We start from the raw sequence: 16201 nt of genomic DNA on the forward strand, positions 1-16201 counted from the left end.
AAAACGGATTTTTTTCATAGAATCCAGTACCCTGAGAGAGAGAAGAAGGCCAGCAATTTCATGGGAGGGGGTGAGTTAATTATATTGTTCCCCGGGTGTACAACTGGTACTTATTTTATAGACCCGGAAAAGATGAAAGGCAAAGTCAACCTTGATGGAATTTGAACTCAGAACGTAAAGCCAGAGGGAATGCTGCTAAGCATTTTGCCCAGCATGCTAATGGTTCTGCTAGCTTGCCGCCTTCAGCCTGCATTTTATATTAAAAGGATAAAGACCCCTTTCAGTCATGAATGGCCATGGGATTGCACCTAGAAAGTTCTCCTCCAAGGCACAAGTCCAGGCAAGGTTTGTTTATGGAAGACCAGCAGTCACCCATCCATACCAGCCCCCTCTCTCCCCACCACCAATGTTATCCAAGGGAAAGGCAAAGACCAATATAGCGTGGCACCAGTGATGTGGAAACTCATTGCTACAGCTCACTGAACAAGGAGCATTGTGAAAGAAAGTGTCTTGCTCAAGAACATAACACACAACCCGGTCTGGAAATTGAACTCATTACCTCATGATTGTGAGCCCGATGCTTCAACCACTGAGCCATGCACCTTCATGTATTTTAATTTTGAGCAATAATTATTTCTAAAGTAAAAAAGATAAAAAATGACAACAACACTGTGTGAATGATAGAGAAATATTCTATTGAATAGTTTTATTCTTACAAAAGACCGTGGGATTGCACCTAGAATTAGAGAATTTCCTGTATTTTCTTTGTCTTTCTTTTATTGAATATATTCCTGTTCATTTTATATGTGTTTTATGAATTGCAATTATATTCAATGATTAGAGAATGTAATCAAATAATTAGGATATGCCTGAGAGTCATGAAAAGTAACATAAATATTGGGTCTTTGAAAATTATCAATAGCAGAATTGTAAGAACCATGTAAAACTTTTAGTCCATGGTGTCCTAGCATCACTCTTCCCACAAGAACACTGCATTGGTATATTCTCTTTATTCCGTTATGGTCAGGAGTAGAATAGGTATCATTTGCAGAATAATAGATGTCTCTGGCAAAATAAACACCTTCACCATATGCTGTGGCTAAGAAGAGAAAAAAAGATATATATGTGTGTGTGTGTATATATATATATATATGCTAATATTTATATAAAATGAATGGTAGAACTGAAAGTCCTAAAAGTTTATGATTACATAAATATCATCATTTCATGTCTGTTTTTGGACGGTTTGACTGAAAACTGGTAAGCTGGGGAGCTGCACCAGGTTCCAATCTGATCTGACATGGTTCATACAGCTGGATGCCCTTACTAACGCCGACCAGTCTAAAAGTATAGTGGGTGCTTTTTATGTGCCACCGGTAGAGGTGCCACTTATGACACACTGGCATTGGCCATAACTACGATCTTACTTGGATGACAGATCTTCTCAAGCATGGTATATTGCCAAAGGTATCGGTCACTTCTCACTGCCTCCCTGAGGCAAAATGTAATTGACAAGGATGAGATTTGAACTCATGGGCGGAGACCCCAATGGATTAGCAGCCAATTACCTTCACTGCTCAACCAAGGCACTGGTATTTATAATAACAAAGGTTCCAGTTGATCTGATCAATGGAACAGCCTGCCAGTGAAATTAATCTGCAAGTGGCTGAGCACTCCACAGACATGTGTGCCCTTAACACAGTTCTCAGGGAGATTCAACATAACACAATATATATATATATATCTCAAGGACAGGTCATTAAGAATGAAATGTCTGGTTTTCTTATGCACCAAGTTTGACAGTCATTAACTCTAATGTTTTATCCTGACAATTCTCTGTTTTGCAACATTGAAGAGTTACTTATTCACTTTCATGGTGTTTGATTATATTGTAAGTTTTCTCTTGTAAATCAATTTTTGTGAAGCCATGGACAGATTAAAAATTTGAGTTGTTTATGAATACGAGTTCTGTCATGGAACCAAATTATCTCAGACAGCTTGAAACATCAATGGAGTGTTTGGTAAAGATGTGGCAAATGAGTGCACTGTACATTTGAGAAGTTCCGGTCTGGTGACTTTACTCTTGAAAATCAGCCCCATGGTAGACCTGAGACCAAGGTGGATAATGATGAGCTGGAAACCAGTGGAAATGGATACATCTCAAACTACGCGTGAGTTAGTAGCAAGGTTTGATGTTTCAATTCCAACTGCTTTGGTCCATTTGAAACAAATTGGCAAGGTAAATAAGCTGAACAAGTGGGTAACACACAAACTGAACGAGCATCAAATGACACGTCATCTTGAAACTTGCTGTTCTTTACTGTTCACGGCATAAAAGCAAACCATTTTTGCATTGTATTGTTACGTGTGATGAAAAATGGATTCTTTTGAACAATAGCAATGTTCTGCATGGTGGTGGTATAGAGACGAAGTGCCAAAACACAACCCAAGAAAGAAATATTCACCAAAATAGGTAATGGAATCTGTTTGGTGGTCCAGCGCTGGTGTCATCCACTACAGCTTCATGAGTCAATTACAGTGGATGTATACAATATTGCCAATATTTACCATTGAACTTGTTTGGATGGCATTTTGTGGAACATCACTCTTCTACTCTCCCCATATCCATATTCACCATACACATTAAAATCTAATTCCAAATGATGATAAAATAGTTAGTGAGAGAAGATCATTTGAGATATCTAAATGGAGTGACCTCTGTTTATCAGATTTCTGTACAGTTATTAAATGTCCCTTAACCAATTTCTAGGCCGTAGCAGACATTGAATATTTCAATGAGAGTTAACAACACTGTATTGATTATGTCAGTATATCTATAATTGACACACTCAGAATGGTGATTGCTAGGCCTGGTGTTCGCTTGTTGATATTTCTGTCCAGTCCTGCCGACCTACCACTACACCTAGTCCTTCTTCCCCAAAACATTACCCCTCTGGAATTCTACCCCTTCTCTTATCTTTCCTGCAATATTTTCATTTACAAAGGTTCAAGAGGAACATTAATGGATGGGGACACCCTTCCTCCCAATCCAAATAAAAGTGTTGGTTCCACAATAATAAAATACACCTGGTTTACTCTAGAGCAGAAGATGTTAGGAAGGGGACCTGGCAGTAGAAACGATGCCAAACATGGAATGTGTGGGCAACATGGCATCCTCTCTGTGTGAGAAAGGATTCTAAACAGCAATCAATGTGGAGAGTGACTGCCCAGCTCAAGACAATAGGAAGGGCGGGTAGATGATGATGATATGATGATGATGTTGATTATAATTATCTTACCATTTTTACCACAATAGCTACGGTTGAATCCTGATTTATTTATTCCATCAACAGATCTTTCAGCAGTACCATGCCAAAGGCCATCAACTTCATTTGTAATGTTTGGATTTTCTACCTCAAACTTTCTTTTCAATGCTTGGTATCCATGGTATAATGTTTTATTTTGAATTCTCTCAATCTGTAGAAAGGAAAATTCACTTCTTTGACAAGGAAAAACGTTTGTGGTGAAAAACCCCGACCTATCTGCTTTTATTTTCTTTTTTATTTGATACCAATTTTGATTCAACTGTAAATTTTGGTAAGGCACAATAGTTTAGCTGCAAAATGGTGTTGCATGTACAATTCAATGCAAGAAGTTAAAGCAGAGGTATTTTTGTTGAGCAAAGATTTCTTGTGAATATCCAAAAACACATAGAACAATCCCCAAATAAGTTCATACATCTTCATCATCATCGTTTAATATCCACCTTCTATGCTGGCATGGGTGGGATGGTTTGACAGGATCTGGCCAGCCAGAGGCCAGCACCAGACTTCTGTGTCTGTTTTAGCAGGCTTTTTACAGCTGGATGCCCTTCCAAATGCCAACCACTTTACAGTGTGGAGTGGATGCTTTTTAAATGGCACCAGCACAGACAGGGTCACCAAGTAACTTGCAAGACAAGGATCCTTTGAGAAGGGAGGAGGCATTGGAGGAGGGGATCTTGTGTCAGATGTTGAAAAGTTATAGTGAGACAAGACAGAGAGAGGTAAAGGTTAAGGACAGAAGCAGGTATGCTGCCGCAAAGAAGATGCAACGAGAATTAAATCTTTTATACAAAAAAAATGTCTCTTAACATTTTGTTTTAACAATAAACCATCAAATATTCTTTATAAACAGAAATAAAAATACAAACTTTGATTATACGACAGGAAGGCAAATTCTGATCGAAAGTGGCCTTGATGTCATCATATTCTGGTCCATTTTTGACTGGAACAATTTTAATTAATTCCTCGTTTTCCATTGTTGACCATGTATTAGGGATCAATTCTAGAGTCCAAACAGAAATCAAATATTTCAGAACAAAATTAAAATTATGAACCCTTTTTCTATTGAAAGTTTAAAACAATAAACAAGAATATTTTGATTAATTTTCGGGTTTAGACAAGAAATACTGCCAACCAGGATGGTGTGAATCAGCCCTGCTTTACCTGCTAGAAATAATAACACAAATACTTTTAAATCAGATCTCAATGTTGGATGTTCAAGAACCAAATAAAGGGCAGATTTTCAATCCTGAGATCATTCTGATTCCAAAAAGATATAATATTTCTGTTGCGCATTTGTAGACTGAAGTATAGAGGTTCCAGACATTCAGACAGAATATCACTTTTATTATAATAGCTAAAAAAAAAGCCCACCAAAAAATAAACAAGAATGTCTTTATAGTAAAAATATGCACGTACCGTCCTTTAGGTTCTGTTTTCTCTTCATTTTAAAATCACTCCCTCTGAGTTGAAAACTCATTTTCTGAAAATCGTATCTTCTGTTGTTCCAATCAAGGAATTTCTTTTGCAGTGAGTATGCTTTCTCAAGCTTGGCATTTACTTTGTCTTCAAACATTTGTTGGTTTGCTGGAAAATTTTCATCATAGTAAGACCATTGTACCATTGTTTTAAGAAGAGTTTCCTCGTCAGTTTCTTTGAATTCCATTAATAATGATTGGACAGAGATTTTAGCATCTTTTACATGAGAATGTCTGCCATAAATTGTAATTGTTTCACTGATAGAAATCTGGATTTTATGTGTTCTACTAATATTCCTTAAACTCAGCTTCTGAAAAAAAAAATCAACAAAAAAAAAAATATATATATATGTATATAAATAGAGAGAGAGAGAGAGCTCACCACTGCCGCTAACACCTGTTACTAAGAATCACTATCACAGTGGGTTCCACTTCATTTGTTAATTTTCCTTTTGAAGGTTTTTGCAGTTCTAATGTGAAAAATAATTTAATGTCCACACTCGACTCTGAGTAAGTCTATGTGCAAATAAGTACGTATGTACTAACTTGTGTTCACAATTACTAATGCTAGGGTGCCACTCCCCCCACGCCATACACATTTATGCACATGAATTTCAAAATCCAACTGAAGAACTAGGAAGGAATTCAATATGAAAAGAGGACTTCACCCAAGAGCCAGAGTAGCAAGATTTTACTTACTTAGAATGGAAGGTGAAAGATGGCTAATATGAGTAGAAGACTGTGTGGAGTAACCTGGGGTAGATATAGTCTCTTGTGTAGGTAATAGTGAAGTGAGTTTATTAAGAGCTGCCAGAGACACAGCAGAACATAGGGAAACCAAAAAGCTAAATGATATCAAAAACTAGAAAAAAGAAGAAAGATTATTTGACAGCCAATGGAAGGCTTAGCATGGTGACTCCCAAGGATAGTTGCAAGAAATAATAATAGTGAGACATAATTATGGTTGAAGAAATGAAGGCTGAAAAGGAATGTATTAGAGAGCTGAAGAGAATGGAAAGCATGGTACCATTGGCTGAGGGTAATAAGCTCACTATGCATGCAAGACTGCAGGAGCTCCAATGAATCCTGTGATAAAAAATGGTGTAGACCCAAAGTGCTGATACTGCAACGATGGGATTGAAACAGTGGACCACCTAATCTCTGGGTGTAATGATTTAGCACCTGTAGAGTATAAATCAAGACATGACAGTGTCGACCAATATCTACTTTGGATAATGTATCAGTGTCATAAAATCAAAATTGCTGACAAATGGTACAAGCACCACCCTGAGGCTGTTAGAGAGGGAGAAAATGTAACGATTCTTTGGGACTTCCCAGTATGTACAGATGTGACCATCAAAGCTAATAAACCAGAAATTATTGTGAAAGACCAAAACAATAAAGCCTGTTTATTGATTGATGTGAGCGTACTTTGTGACTATGATATCTCAGCAAAAGAATTTGATAAGCTCAGAAAATATAACGATCTGCTGATTGAAATCAAAAAGATGTGGCATCTCAAGATGGCTACAATACCAGTGATTGTAGGAGCACTTGGAATGATCAAAAAAGGAACTGAAAATTATTTAAGAATGATCCTTGGCTTATCATCCATGCAGGAAGTGCAAAAGATTGTCTTAACTGGTAACTGGTCACACGTATTGAGAAGAGCATCGTTGCTGTGAATTTTCTTTCCTTTTTCCCTTTTATTTTCTTTGTTTATTTTTTCTTTTTCTTCTGTTTCTTCTCTTTTTCTCTATCACATGACTTTGTAAATGAACAATCTGCTGTGTTTATTTTAATGGCCTACCAATGTATACAGTACATTTCTCTGCCCTAGGTGTCAGGAAGACACTTAGCAAGAAATAGAAACAGAACTGAAAGATGATAATGAAAATAACGATAACAATAATAAGAGGACTAATAATAAAAAGAGAGCTAATATCGGTAGAAGACTGCATGGAGTTAGAATAGATATAGACTACTATGTAAGTTGTAGTAAAGAAGGTTTGGAAACCAACCAAAATACCAAACGAACTTAAAAATCAGAAAAAAGGAACAGAAATTATCTGACTGGCAGGAGAAGGCATTGCATGGTAGATTTCCAAAGATAGTTTCAGTAAATAGTAGTAGTGAGACATGGTTATGTTTGCTTAAAGGATGGCTGTATAGGGAGACAGAAAGTTTGTTAGTAGCAGCACAAAATCATGCATTAACGACTAATTGGATAAAGGCCAAGATAGACAATAACCAAGTAGATTCCCAGTGTAGGTTATGCAAATCAAAAGAGAAAAGTGTTACTCATATAGTAAGTGAATGTAACATGATGTCAAAGAAAGAATACAAGAAAAGACAACCCAGAGAGAGCAATCCACAGGGTGTTATGTAGAAAGCTGAGATTTGACCATACTAATAAATCATATGAACACAAACCTAGTAGAGTACTAGATATAAAAAATACAAGATGTGAGACATTAACATTCAGATTGACAGAGGAACAGAATTTAGGCCTGATTTAGTAGTTATAGACAAAGAGAACAGAAAGTGCTATATAACTGATTTTATAGTCCCAAATGATGAAAAAATTAATATGAAAAGTATAGAAAAAATAGCAAAGTACCAGGACCTAGCCATTGAATTACAGAGACTATAGAAAGTGAGTGTAAAAGGTATCCCTGTAGTTATACGTGCATTAGGAACTATCCCTAAAGATCTGAACAGATGGATAGAGGAAATAGACATAAAACCCTGTTTAGTACAGTGGCAGAAAACAGTGTTATTAGGGACAGCTAGGATACTTAGGAGGGTTCTTGGCATCTAAGGTTACTCTGTTGTAGCCTGATGTTAGGAATTTTTCTTTTCAACAGTCTAATCTGTTGTACATATATGAATCATCATCGTTTAATGTCTGTTTTCCATGCTAGCATGGGTTGGATGGTTCGACTGGGGTCTGGGAAGCCAGAAGGCTGCACCAGGCCCAGTCTGATCTGGCAATGTTTCTACGGCTGGATGCCCTTCCTAATGCCAACCACTCCATATGTGTAGTGGGTGCTTTTTACGTGCCACCGGCACAGGTGCTAGGTGGTGCTGGCATCGGCCATGTTTGGATGGTGCTTTTTACGTGCCACTGGCACAGGGATCACAACTACAATTTCCATTGATTTTTTATGGTGATGTACTTGACTCAATAGGTCTATCCTCAAGCACAGGGTCGAAACAGTGTTTCCTTACTTACCAGCTGCACAGGAGTCAGTCCAGCGGCACTGGCAACTGCCGGGTGCCAGTCATAGGATTGGTTCAATTTCGATTCTGATTTCACTTGCCCCAACAGGTCTTCGCAAGCAGTGTTTAGTGTCCAATGAAGGGACGTTAGCATGGGTGCCAGTTGTCGGATGAGGTTCGATTTCGAATTGAATTTCGACTTCACTTGTCCCAACAGGTCTTCACGTATCCAAAGAAGGAAAGGTATGCATAAGTGGGCTGGCTACATCCCTGGCAAAGGCCATGGGATGGTCTCACTTGTCTTGCTGGGTCTTCTCATGCACAGCATATTTCCGAAGGTCTCGGTCACTAGTCATTGCCTCAGTATAACCCAATGTTCGAAGGTCATGCTTCACCACCTTGTCCCAGGTTTTCCTGGGTCTACCTCTTCCACAGGTTCCCTTAACTGCTAGGGATTGGCACATTTTCACACACCTATCTTCATCCATTCTCACCACATGACCATACCAGCACAATCGTCTCTCTTGCACAACACAACTGATGGTTCTTAGATCCAACTTTTCTCTCAAGGTACTTATACTCTGTCGAGTATGTACACTGACATTACATATCCATCGGAGAGTACTGGCTTCATTCCTCGTGAGCTTACGCATGCCCTCAGGAGTCATGGCCATGTTTCACTGCCATGTAGCATGGCTGTTCGTACACATGTGTCATATAATCTGCCTTTTACTCTGAGCGAGAGGCTCTCTGTCATCAGCAGAGGTAAGAGCTCTCTGAATTTTGCCCAGGCTATTCTTACTCTAGCAGTTACACTTTCAGCACACCCGCTCCCGCTACAGACTTGGTTACCTTGGTAACGGAAGCTATGAACTACTTCTAGTATTTCTCCCTGGAAAGTGACGTAAGTTGTTTTCTGCAGATTTTCGGTGTTTATTGCTCCTGAGCATCTGTCACATACAAAAACTATCTTCTCAGTTAGCCTTCCTTTGACATTGCTGCACTTCTTATGTGTCCATAGCTTACACTGGGTACATCTTATAGAGTTTCTACCTACACCTTTTCTACAGATTGAGCAGGTCCATCTACCTGAAGGCGTTTGTGGTTTGTCTACCTTCCTACTTATTAGGACTTTTATTTTAGCTAGGTTGACTCTAAGGCTCTTCGATTCTAATCCTTGCTTCCACACCTGAAACTTCTCCTCCAGTTCTAATAGTGACTCAGCAATTAGAGCAAGGTCGTCAGCATAGAGGAGTTCCCAGGGGCATCCACTCTTGAATTCCTCTGTTATTGCCTGAGGAACTATGATAAATAGGAGGGGGCTGAGGACTGAACCTTGGTGGACCCCTACCGCTACCTGGAATTCTTCACGGTACTCATTGCCAACCCTCACCTTACTAACAGCATCCCTGTACATGGCTTGCACAGCTCTTACTAACCATTCATCTATCCCTAGTTTCCTCATTGACCACCAGATAAGGGATCAGGGGACCCTGTCAAAGGCTTTCTCCATGTCAATGAAAGCCAGGTACAGAGGTTTATCTTTGGCTAGATATTCCTCTGTCTTACCAATAATCTAGCATCAGTGGTGCTTTTCCCTGGCATGAACCCAAACTGCATTTCATCTAAACTGACTCTCTCTCTAATTAGTTGGGCTACAACCCTCTCCGTGACCTTCATTACTTGATCCAGCAACTTGAAGCCTCTGTAATTATTTGTATCTAGGGCGTCACCTTTACCTTTGTAGCAGTTGGCTACGGTGCTGTTACACCAGTCATTGGGTATGACTTCTTCGTGTACCACCTGGTTAACTATACGGGTGACTCGGTTATAGCCGACACTACCAGATATTTTGAGCATCTCTGCAGTGATTCCTGATGGGCTGGGGGCTTTCCCTGCCTTCATACTCTTGATTGCTTTAACTACCAAGGTACTCTCAATTTGGATAGCTGGACCCTCTTTTGGGTCGACATTTGGCAGACTCTCTTTCTCCCATTCATTCTCTTTATTGAGCAACCTTTCACTGTGGCGTCTCCAAACCTCTCTCTTTGCAGCCTCGTTTAGTGCAAGTGAACCATCATCTATACGGACACATTTCTTTCCTACAACATCCCGATTCTCTCTCACACATTGTCGTGCAAACGAAATACTTCAAGCCTTTGGTCCTCACGGTGCAGAACATTGGCAAATTTTTTCTTATCTGCTTCCCCTCTGGCTAAATAAACCTGTCTCCTAGCTTCCCTTCTGGCAGTCTGATACAATTCCCTGCTACCTCCATTCTTCCAGTCCTTCCAAGCTTGTTTCTTTTGTCTTATAGCCCTGTCAACCACATTGTTCCACCACCACGTCACCTTGGGTCGAGAGGGGACTTTGCACCAGCCACAGATCTGGTCAGTGGCTCTCAGCAAGTTGTCCCGTAGAAATCTCCAGTTGTCTTCCACATTATGTGATGCTATATCCCTTTCTATTTCATCAAAGGCTTTGAGTAATATGTCTCTAAATCTCTGCCCATTTACAGGATGTTTAAGTTTCCAAACCCTTCTCCTCCAGGCTGGTCTTCTTCTGGGCATCCATTTAGCCCTAATCCTGAAGTCGCTAACTACTAATCTATGTTGAGGGGTACATTCTTCATCTGGGAAGGTTTTGGCACTTATAAGCAGCCATCTTTCTCTTTTTCTGGCGAGGATATAGTTAATTTGGCTTGTGTGTCTGCCAGAACGATAGGTGACTAGGTGATGGGCAAGTTTCCTTAAGTTGGTATTGCAAACCATAAGAGCATTTGCATTGCAGAACTCCAGCAGTCTGGTTGCCTCTTCATTGTGGGAACCAAAACCATAGCCTCCATGTATGGCATGGAACCCCCCTGCACATTGTCCAACATGTTCATTGAAATCACCAGCCGCAAAGAGAAGGTCCCTGTCATTTATCAACGAGGTAGTCTGCAATAGGGTGTCATAGAATCGGTCTTTCTGCCCCTCTGTTAGCCCCGGTTGAGGGGAATAGGCCGAGATAATGGTAGCTGACACATGGTGAAGCACTAATCTAATCTTAAGTAGTCCGTCACATATTTTGACTACCGCGATTACCTTATTAACCCATTTCTCCGCGTGAAGTATACTCACGCCCCCGACCCCATCAGTGTTCCCTGCCCAGAAACTCTAATAATAGTAATATAAAGATTTTCTCATTGAAATTGGAAAATGTGTTATATCAATGTGGTTATAATGCCAGTGATAGTAAGAACAGTTGGACTGATAAAAAAAGAAACTAAAAATTATATGAGAATGACCCCAGCACAAGAAGTACAAATGGTTTTAACTGATACGTTACATGTTGAGTAGAAAATTGTTGATGTGAGAATGATAACCATCCGTGTAAATTTTGTTTTCTACATAATTTCATCTGATTTTGTAAATGAACAACCTGGTGTGTTTATTTTAATTGCCTATCAAGGTACAAAGTGAGATTTTTGCTCTAGGTGTCAAGAAGGCACTCAGCAAGAAATGGAAACAAAATTGAAAGAAAAACAAATAATAATAATAATAATAATAACTAGAAAAGCACCTGGAGAGTGCAGACCTCTGCCAAGCATCTCATTTCCATCCATATACATGCATGCTGAAAATCGGCCAATTTCCCAAACCAACACTGGCGAAAGCATAACCTCCTTGGCAGTGGTAAAAAAAATAACACAGCCATGTGATTAAAAAAAAAAAAACTCTCTAGAAACCGGAATCATCTGAAGCAATTATAATACATCAATGACAACAGCAAGCTAGTTTTACCATACGAGTAGATACACAAGTAAAATTACTAGTAGAGAAATGAAAATAAAACTTTGGAAACAAACAACAACACCACCATAGGTTACGTGAAAACCATGAACGTGTTTTCAAGGGAGATAATCAGAGAAAGGCTTAAAAGAACATAGCACTGTAATACTTCATGTAAAGTAAATATATCAAATGAAAAATCCTTCAAGAATCCATAAAAATTCCCAGATCACTACCAAAATTTAATCATCTTTTCCTTGTGTCATTACCAAGTTTTTCTGCAAGTTTCATCAAATACTGTTCACAACTATTTTAGTTATTTTGCACATAGAGGGATAGACAGACAAACCAACGCCGATGGAAACATATCCTCCTTCCTTGGCAGAGGTAATAAATAAAAAGTGCCCTGATGCAGTATTAGGCAGTGGCGCTCATGGCTTTTGGAAGTGTTATCATGTACATTGTTTTGGTATAAAAGATGGGCTGCAGCAATTATTCCACTCAATACCATAGACTTGCTTGTCAGAATGCCCTGATGCTGTACCAGGCAGTGACTCACATGACTTCTGAACATAATTGATTGGATGTGTTATCATGTACATATTTGGTCTTAGTGTGAAAGATGGGCTACAGCAAATATTCTGCTCAATACCACAGATTTGCTTGTCAGTTGCTTGACCTTAACCAGTTGAGCTGTGCATCTCTGATCATGAGCAGTAGTGGGAGAGGAGCATCATAGCCATACGTTGAGCAGGATTCTTTAGAGTTTGAATAATTCATCCCTGAAAACATGGGTGTTTTGTTCATCATCCTTAAACAACCTTTTGAGCAGGATGGTCTACTCAAACTGAAGGAAATTCTAACTGGGCCCCGCTTGCAAGGTCATGCACTTTCTTACTATAAGATTGCCATGTTGCACACATATGGTTGTGATGCTTGTGCCTGGTGTACCCTTATCAGATGGGCAGTCATGATGGGTATATTTGGATTTGTGTATTTGGCTCCCAGTGTCACTTTGATGGCATGCATTGCTCTCTCATCCAATAATAATATTTGTACTGAAAAACAAGATCGAGTGAGCTTCTGCCCTTTTGCTCATTGTGTGGTTTCCGTCCATGCCGAGAAACCAACAATTTATGAGTCTCAATTGTGTTGACATCAACTGCCCACATTTTCAGGAGGTTTCTCTCCATCAAATATTGTTATATCCTTATGCCTCCAATATCGTTGTACGGTTGATATTGTCGATGATAGATAAAGAATACACTGTAACAGTGTTATAACAATACAAAATAGAAACACTTAAGGAACCAACAATCAATATTTCCAACACACCAACTCAAACTCTAAACTGTATCTGGACTTTGAAGACCAAACTATGAACTCCTGACTATGTCAGACCACTACTATTAATATGTAGTGGTCCCATCTATTCTTGTTACTCGGTCTTTTACATTTGCCACAACATCCCCCCTTTTGAGATTTCAGGTTCCAAAGGAATAAAGAAATTTTATTTATTATTATTGTTTAGTATTTTTTTGCTTGGGCCTTATCTCAAGGTGTTTGGTCTGCTTCCATTTTCTCATGCTGGTTCTATGGGACTTGATTACTTTTGGTGCTGGGACATCGAATACATCAAAAAATATTTCTATAGGAATTTCTCTTCTTTAGCTGAATTACATGTCTCTTATGTTCCCAGCATGATCCTTTAATTAGATACATCATACTTCCTATTTATTTGGTTACAAGGCCATCCTTCCAGCCTTCTTTACCATTCTGTAGGTTCTAAAATGCCATTTACCTCCTATTTCAAAATATTTGTTGCATCTTTCATATTTCCTTTACATCTTATTTTCTCTGGGAAATAACTTATCAAAAATCGATTTTACTCTTCTTTTAAACATCAATTCTGTGGGTGACTTTCCTGAATTTGAACTTGGATTGGTGCTTACACTATATACCCTTAAGAATTTTGTTAGTGATTTGTCATTACTTAATTTGTTCCTAGCTTTTCTTAACGCACTTTTAAATGAGCCCACGAACCTTTCTATCTGTCCATTTGACCTGGAATGCAAGTATGCTTTATCGCATGCATTTTACAGAAGTTCTTGAATTCATACCTGAGATTTGCTTTCAATTATCAGAAACTAATGTGTCTGGAATACTGTATCATGCAAACAATTCATATAGGAACTTTATAGTTGTCTTAGTAGTTGGTTTATTGCCCTTGCATGCCTCTGGCCACTTTGTACAGTTGCCTACCACGATTTGATAGAAGCACTGTTCTCCAGTCTGGCATAGTTGATATGAACCCAGACCATGGGTTCTCAGTCTCTGGCCATGATTGGCATTTTATTGGCGACAAGTTCTCGCCAACTTTTTGGTATCTCAGTCCATAGTTGGCCAACAGACGTAGTTTTTTTTTGTCCTCGACATTACTGGGTGTCAGCTGTGGAATTGCTGCAATACACGTTTTTGTAATGCAGTTGGTACTACACCTCTTACTATCGTTGCATATTGAGAAACTACTACTGAATTTGTATTTTTATTCTGCTTCTATTTTAAAGTTTCTTTCATTTCTGTAATATACTCGTTGTCTACTGATTTCATTCTTATATTCTGTGCAGTTATTGACAGTTCTTGGATAACATATATCAGTCATAATACTTGTAGGCACAGTTACCTCTCCTGATGATAGCTGTCTAAATAGTTCACCACTAGATGGCACAGCATGTAACTCTGAGGTTCTGGCACTTAGTCCTTCCTCTTTCTTATTGAGATGGCAGAATGCGAGGATGTGACTATCTTTAGCTCTTGCATAAGGTACACAACAGCTAACAGACATTGAGAAGATCTGACGCTCAATGTCTAAATGCACAGAAGATGAACATGGCCTTTCACTTGTAAACACCTTTCGTGATTTATTCAACTTGTATATATTGTGACCCGAAGTAAAAGTATTCAAAAGCTACAGCTTGGTTCTGTGGATATTCATTGTACAGTTTTCTTTCCTCGAATGACATCTTCTATTCGAGCTTTCTGAACGGAGTCGTTATTAGATGAATACTTTCTATTTCATTTTCTGCCTGCGGTGTGGCTATTACAGTATCTTCTACTGGTTCCGTAATTTGGGGAATTAGTCTTGATAAACAGTGTGCAAGACTAATTTATTTTGATGGAACATACTGCATTTTGAAATTGCAATTTAGTAATATTATACCCTAATGTTGTAGCCAGGTTGCTGTATGGGTAGGTAACCCTTTCATTGATCCATAAATTGATAGCAATGGTTGATGACCTGTTTGTAACAGAAAACTTTTACCATGTAGAAACCTGCAAAATGTTTCCACAGTAAAAATAATCGTTAGGGCTTCTTTTTCTAGTGGACTGTATTTTTTCTCTGCTGCTATCAGCTAACATGAAACAGGAATCACTGGTTTCCTAATTCCACACTCCAAAGCATTAGATGCAACAACAATGTCTATTTCAGGATGAAAATACAGTAGACTCAATATCTGCGATTAGAATTTTATCAAATTTTTCCAATTGTGTTTTGGCATTTAACCGACCAATTCCATTTTACTTCCTTTTTAATAAGTCATTCATTTGAGCTCTTAATTTGTGCATGTTAAGAATGTAGTTTTGGTAGTAGATTGCCAGCCCAACAAACGCTTATAACGTTGGTATATTTGTCGGAACAGGCACATTCTTTATTGCATCTGCCCTCGATGGATCAGGCCATCTACCATTTTTATCAATCATTTGCCCTAAGTACATAATTTGAGGCAAAAGGATTGCATTTTACTTCACTCAAATTGAACCTGTACTCTTTATTTTTTCTTGAACACAGCTTTTATATGCTCAATATGCTGTTCACATGAATTACTTTTAATCAATATTTTGTCTAAATAAGGGACTGTAAATTCACAATCATATAACATAGCATCCATGATTTGCTGAAATATTGCCGGTGTAGCCTTTAATCCAAAATCTAACCAGGTATGTCCGTACAATCCTCTGTGTACATTTATTTTCAGATACTTTGAGCATTTGTCATTTTCTTTAATATGTAAATAAGAGTCAGACAGATCCAATTTAGAGAAATTTTTTCCACCATTTAATTTTTGCGAAAATGTCCTCTGGTATGAAGATGTGGATGGTGGCATATCTTTAAGCAGTCTTTTAATCCTGTAGAGAAATTGGCACACAGTCTAATATTATCATTTTTCTTCTTAATGTACAACATGGGTGCTGCCCACTTAGAGTAATCCACTTTTTAGATGAATCCACTCTCTTCCAGTCTGTCTAACTCTTTATTTATGATTTCAATTGCTGCAGATGGTACTTTTCTGTTAGATTTAAATATAGGCACAGCGTTTTAACTTATTTAAAAGCAGGCATTGGT

At 38.5% G+C, this 16201-nt stretch overlaps 1 protein-coding gene across 1 annotated transcript in view; it reads right to left on the minus strand.

Annotated features, from left to right (window-relative positions):
- Positions 1-674: 674 nt before the first annotated feature.
- LOC115232537 (protein mono-ADP-ribosyltransferase PARP14-like) overlaps positions 675-16201 on the minus strand; it is a 172703-nt gene continuing 157176 nt past the window's right edge. Inside the window, exons 10-13 of the mRNA XM_036502087.1 lie at positions 4743-5112; positions 4193-4326; positions 3300-3477; positions 675-1099 (exon numbers count right to left, since the gene is read on the minus strand). Coding sequence (XP_036357980.1) covers positions 831-1099; positions 3300-3477; positions 4193-4326; positions 4743-5112 — 951 coding nt within the window. The 3' untranslated portion in view covers positions 675-830. The remainder of the gene's footprint in view (positions 1100-3299; positions 3478-4192; positions 4327-4742; positions 5113-16201) is intronic.

This window comes from Octopus sinensis, linkage group LG1, assembly GCF_006345805.1.
Source record: "Octopus sinensis linkage group LG1, ASM634580v1, whole genome shotgun sequence".
NCBI lineage: Eukaryota > Metazoa > Mollusca > Cephalopoda > Octopoda > Octopodidae > Octopus > Octopus sinensis.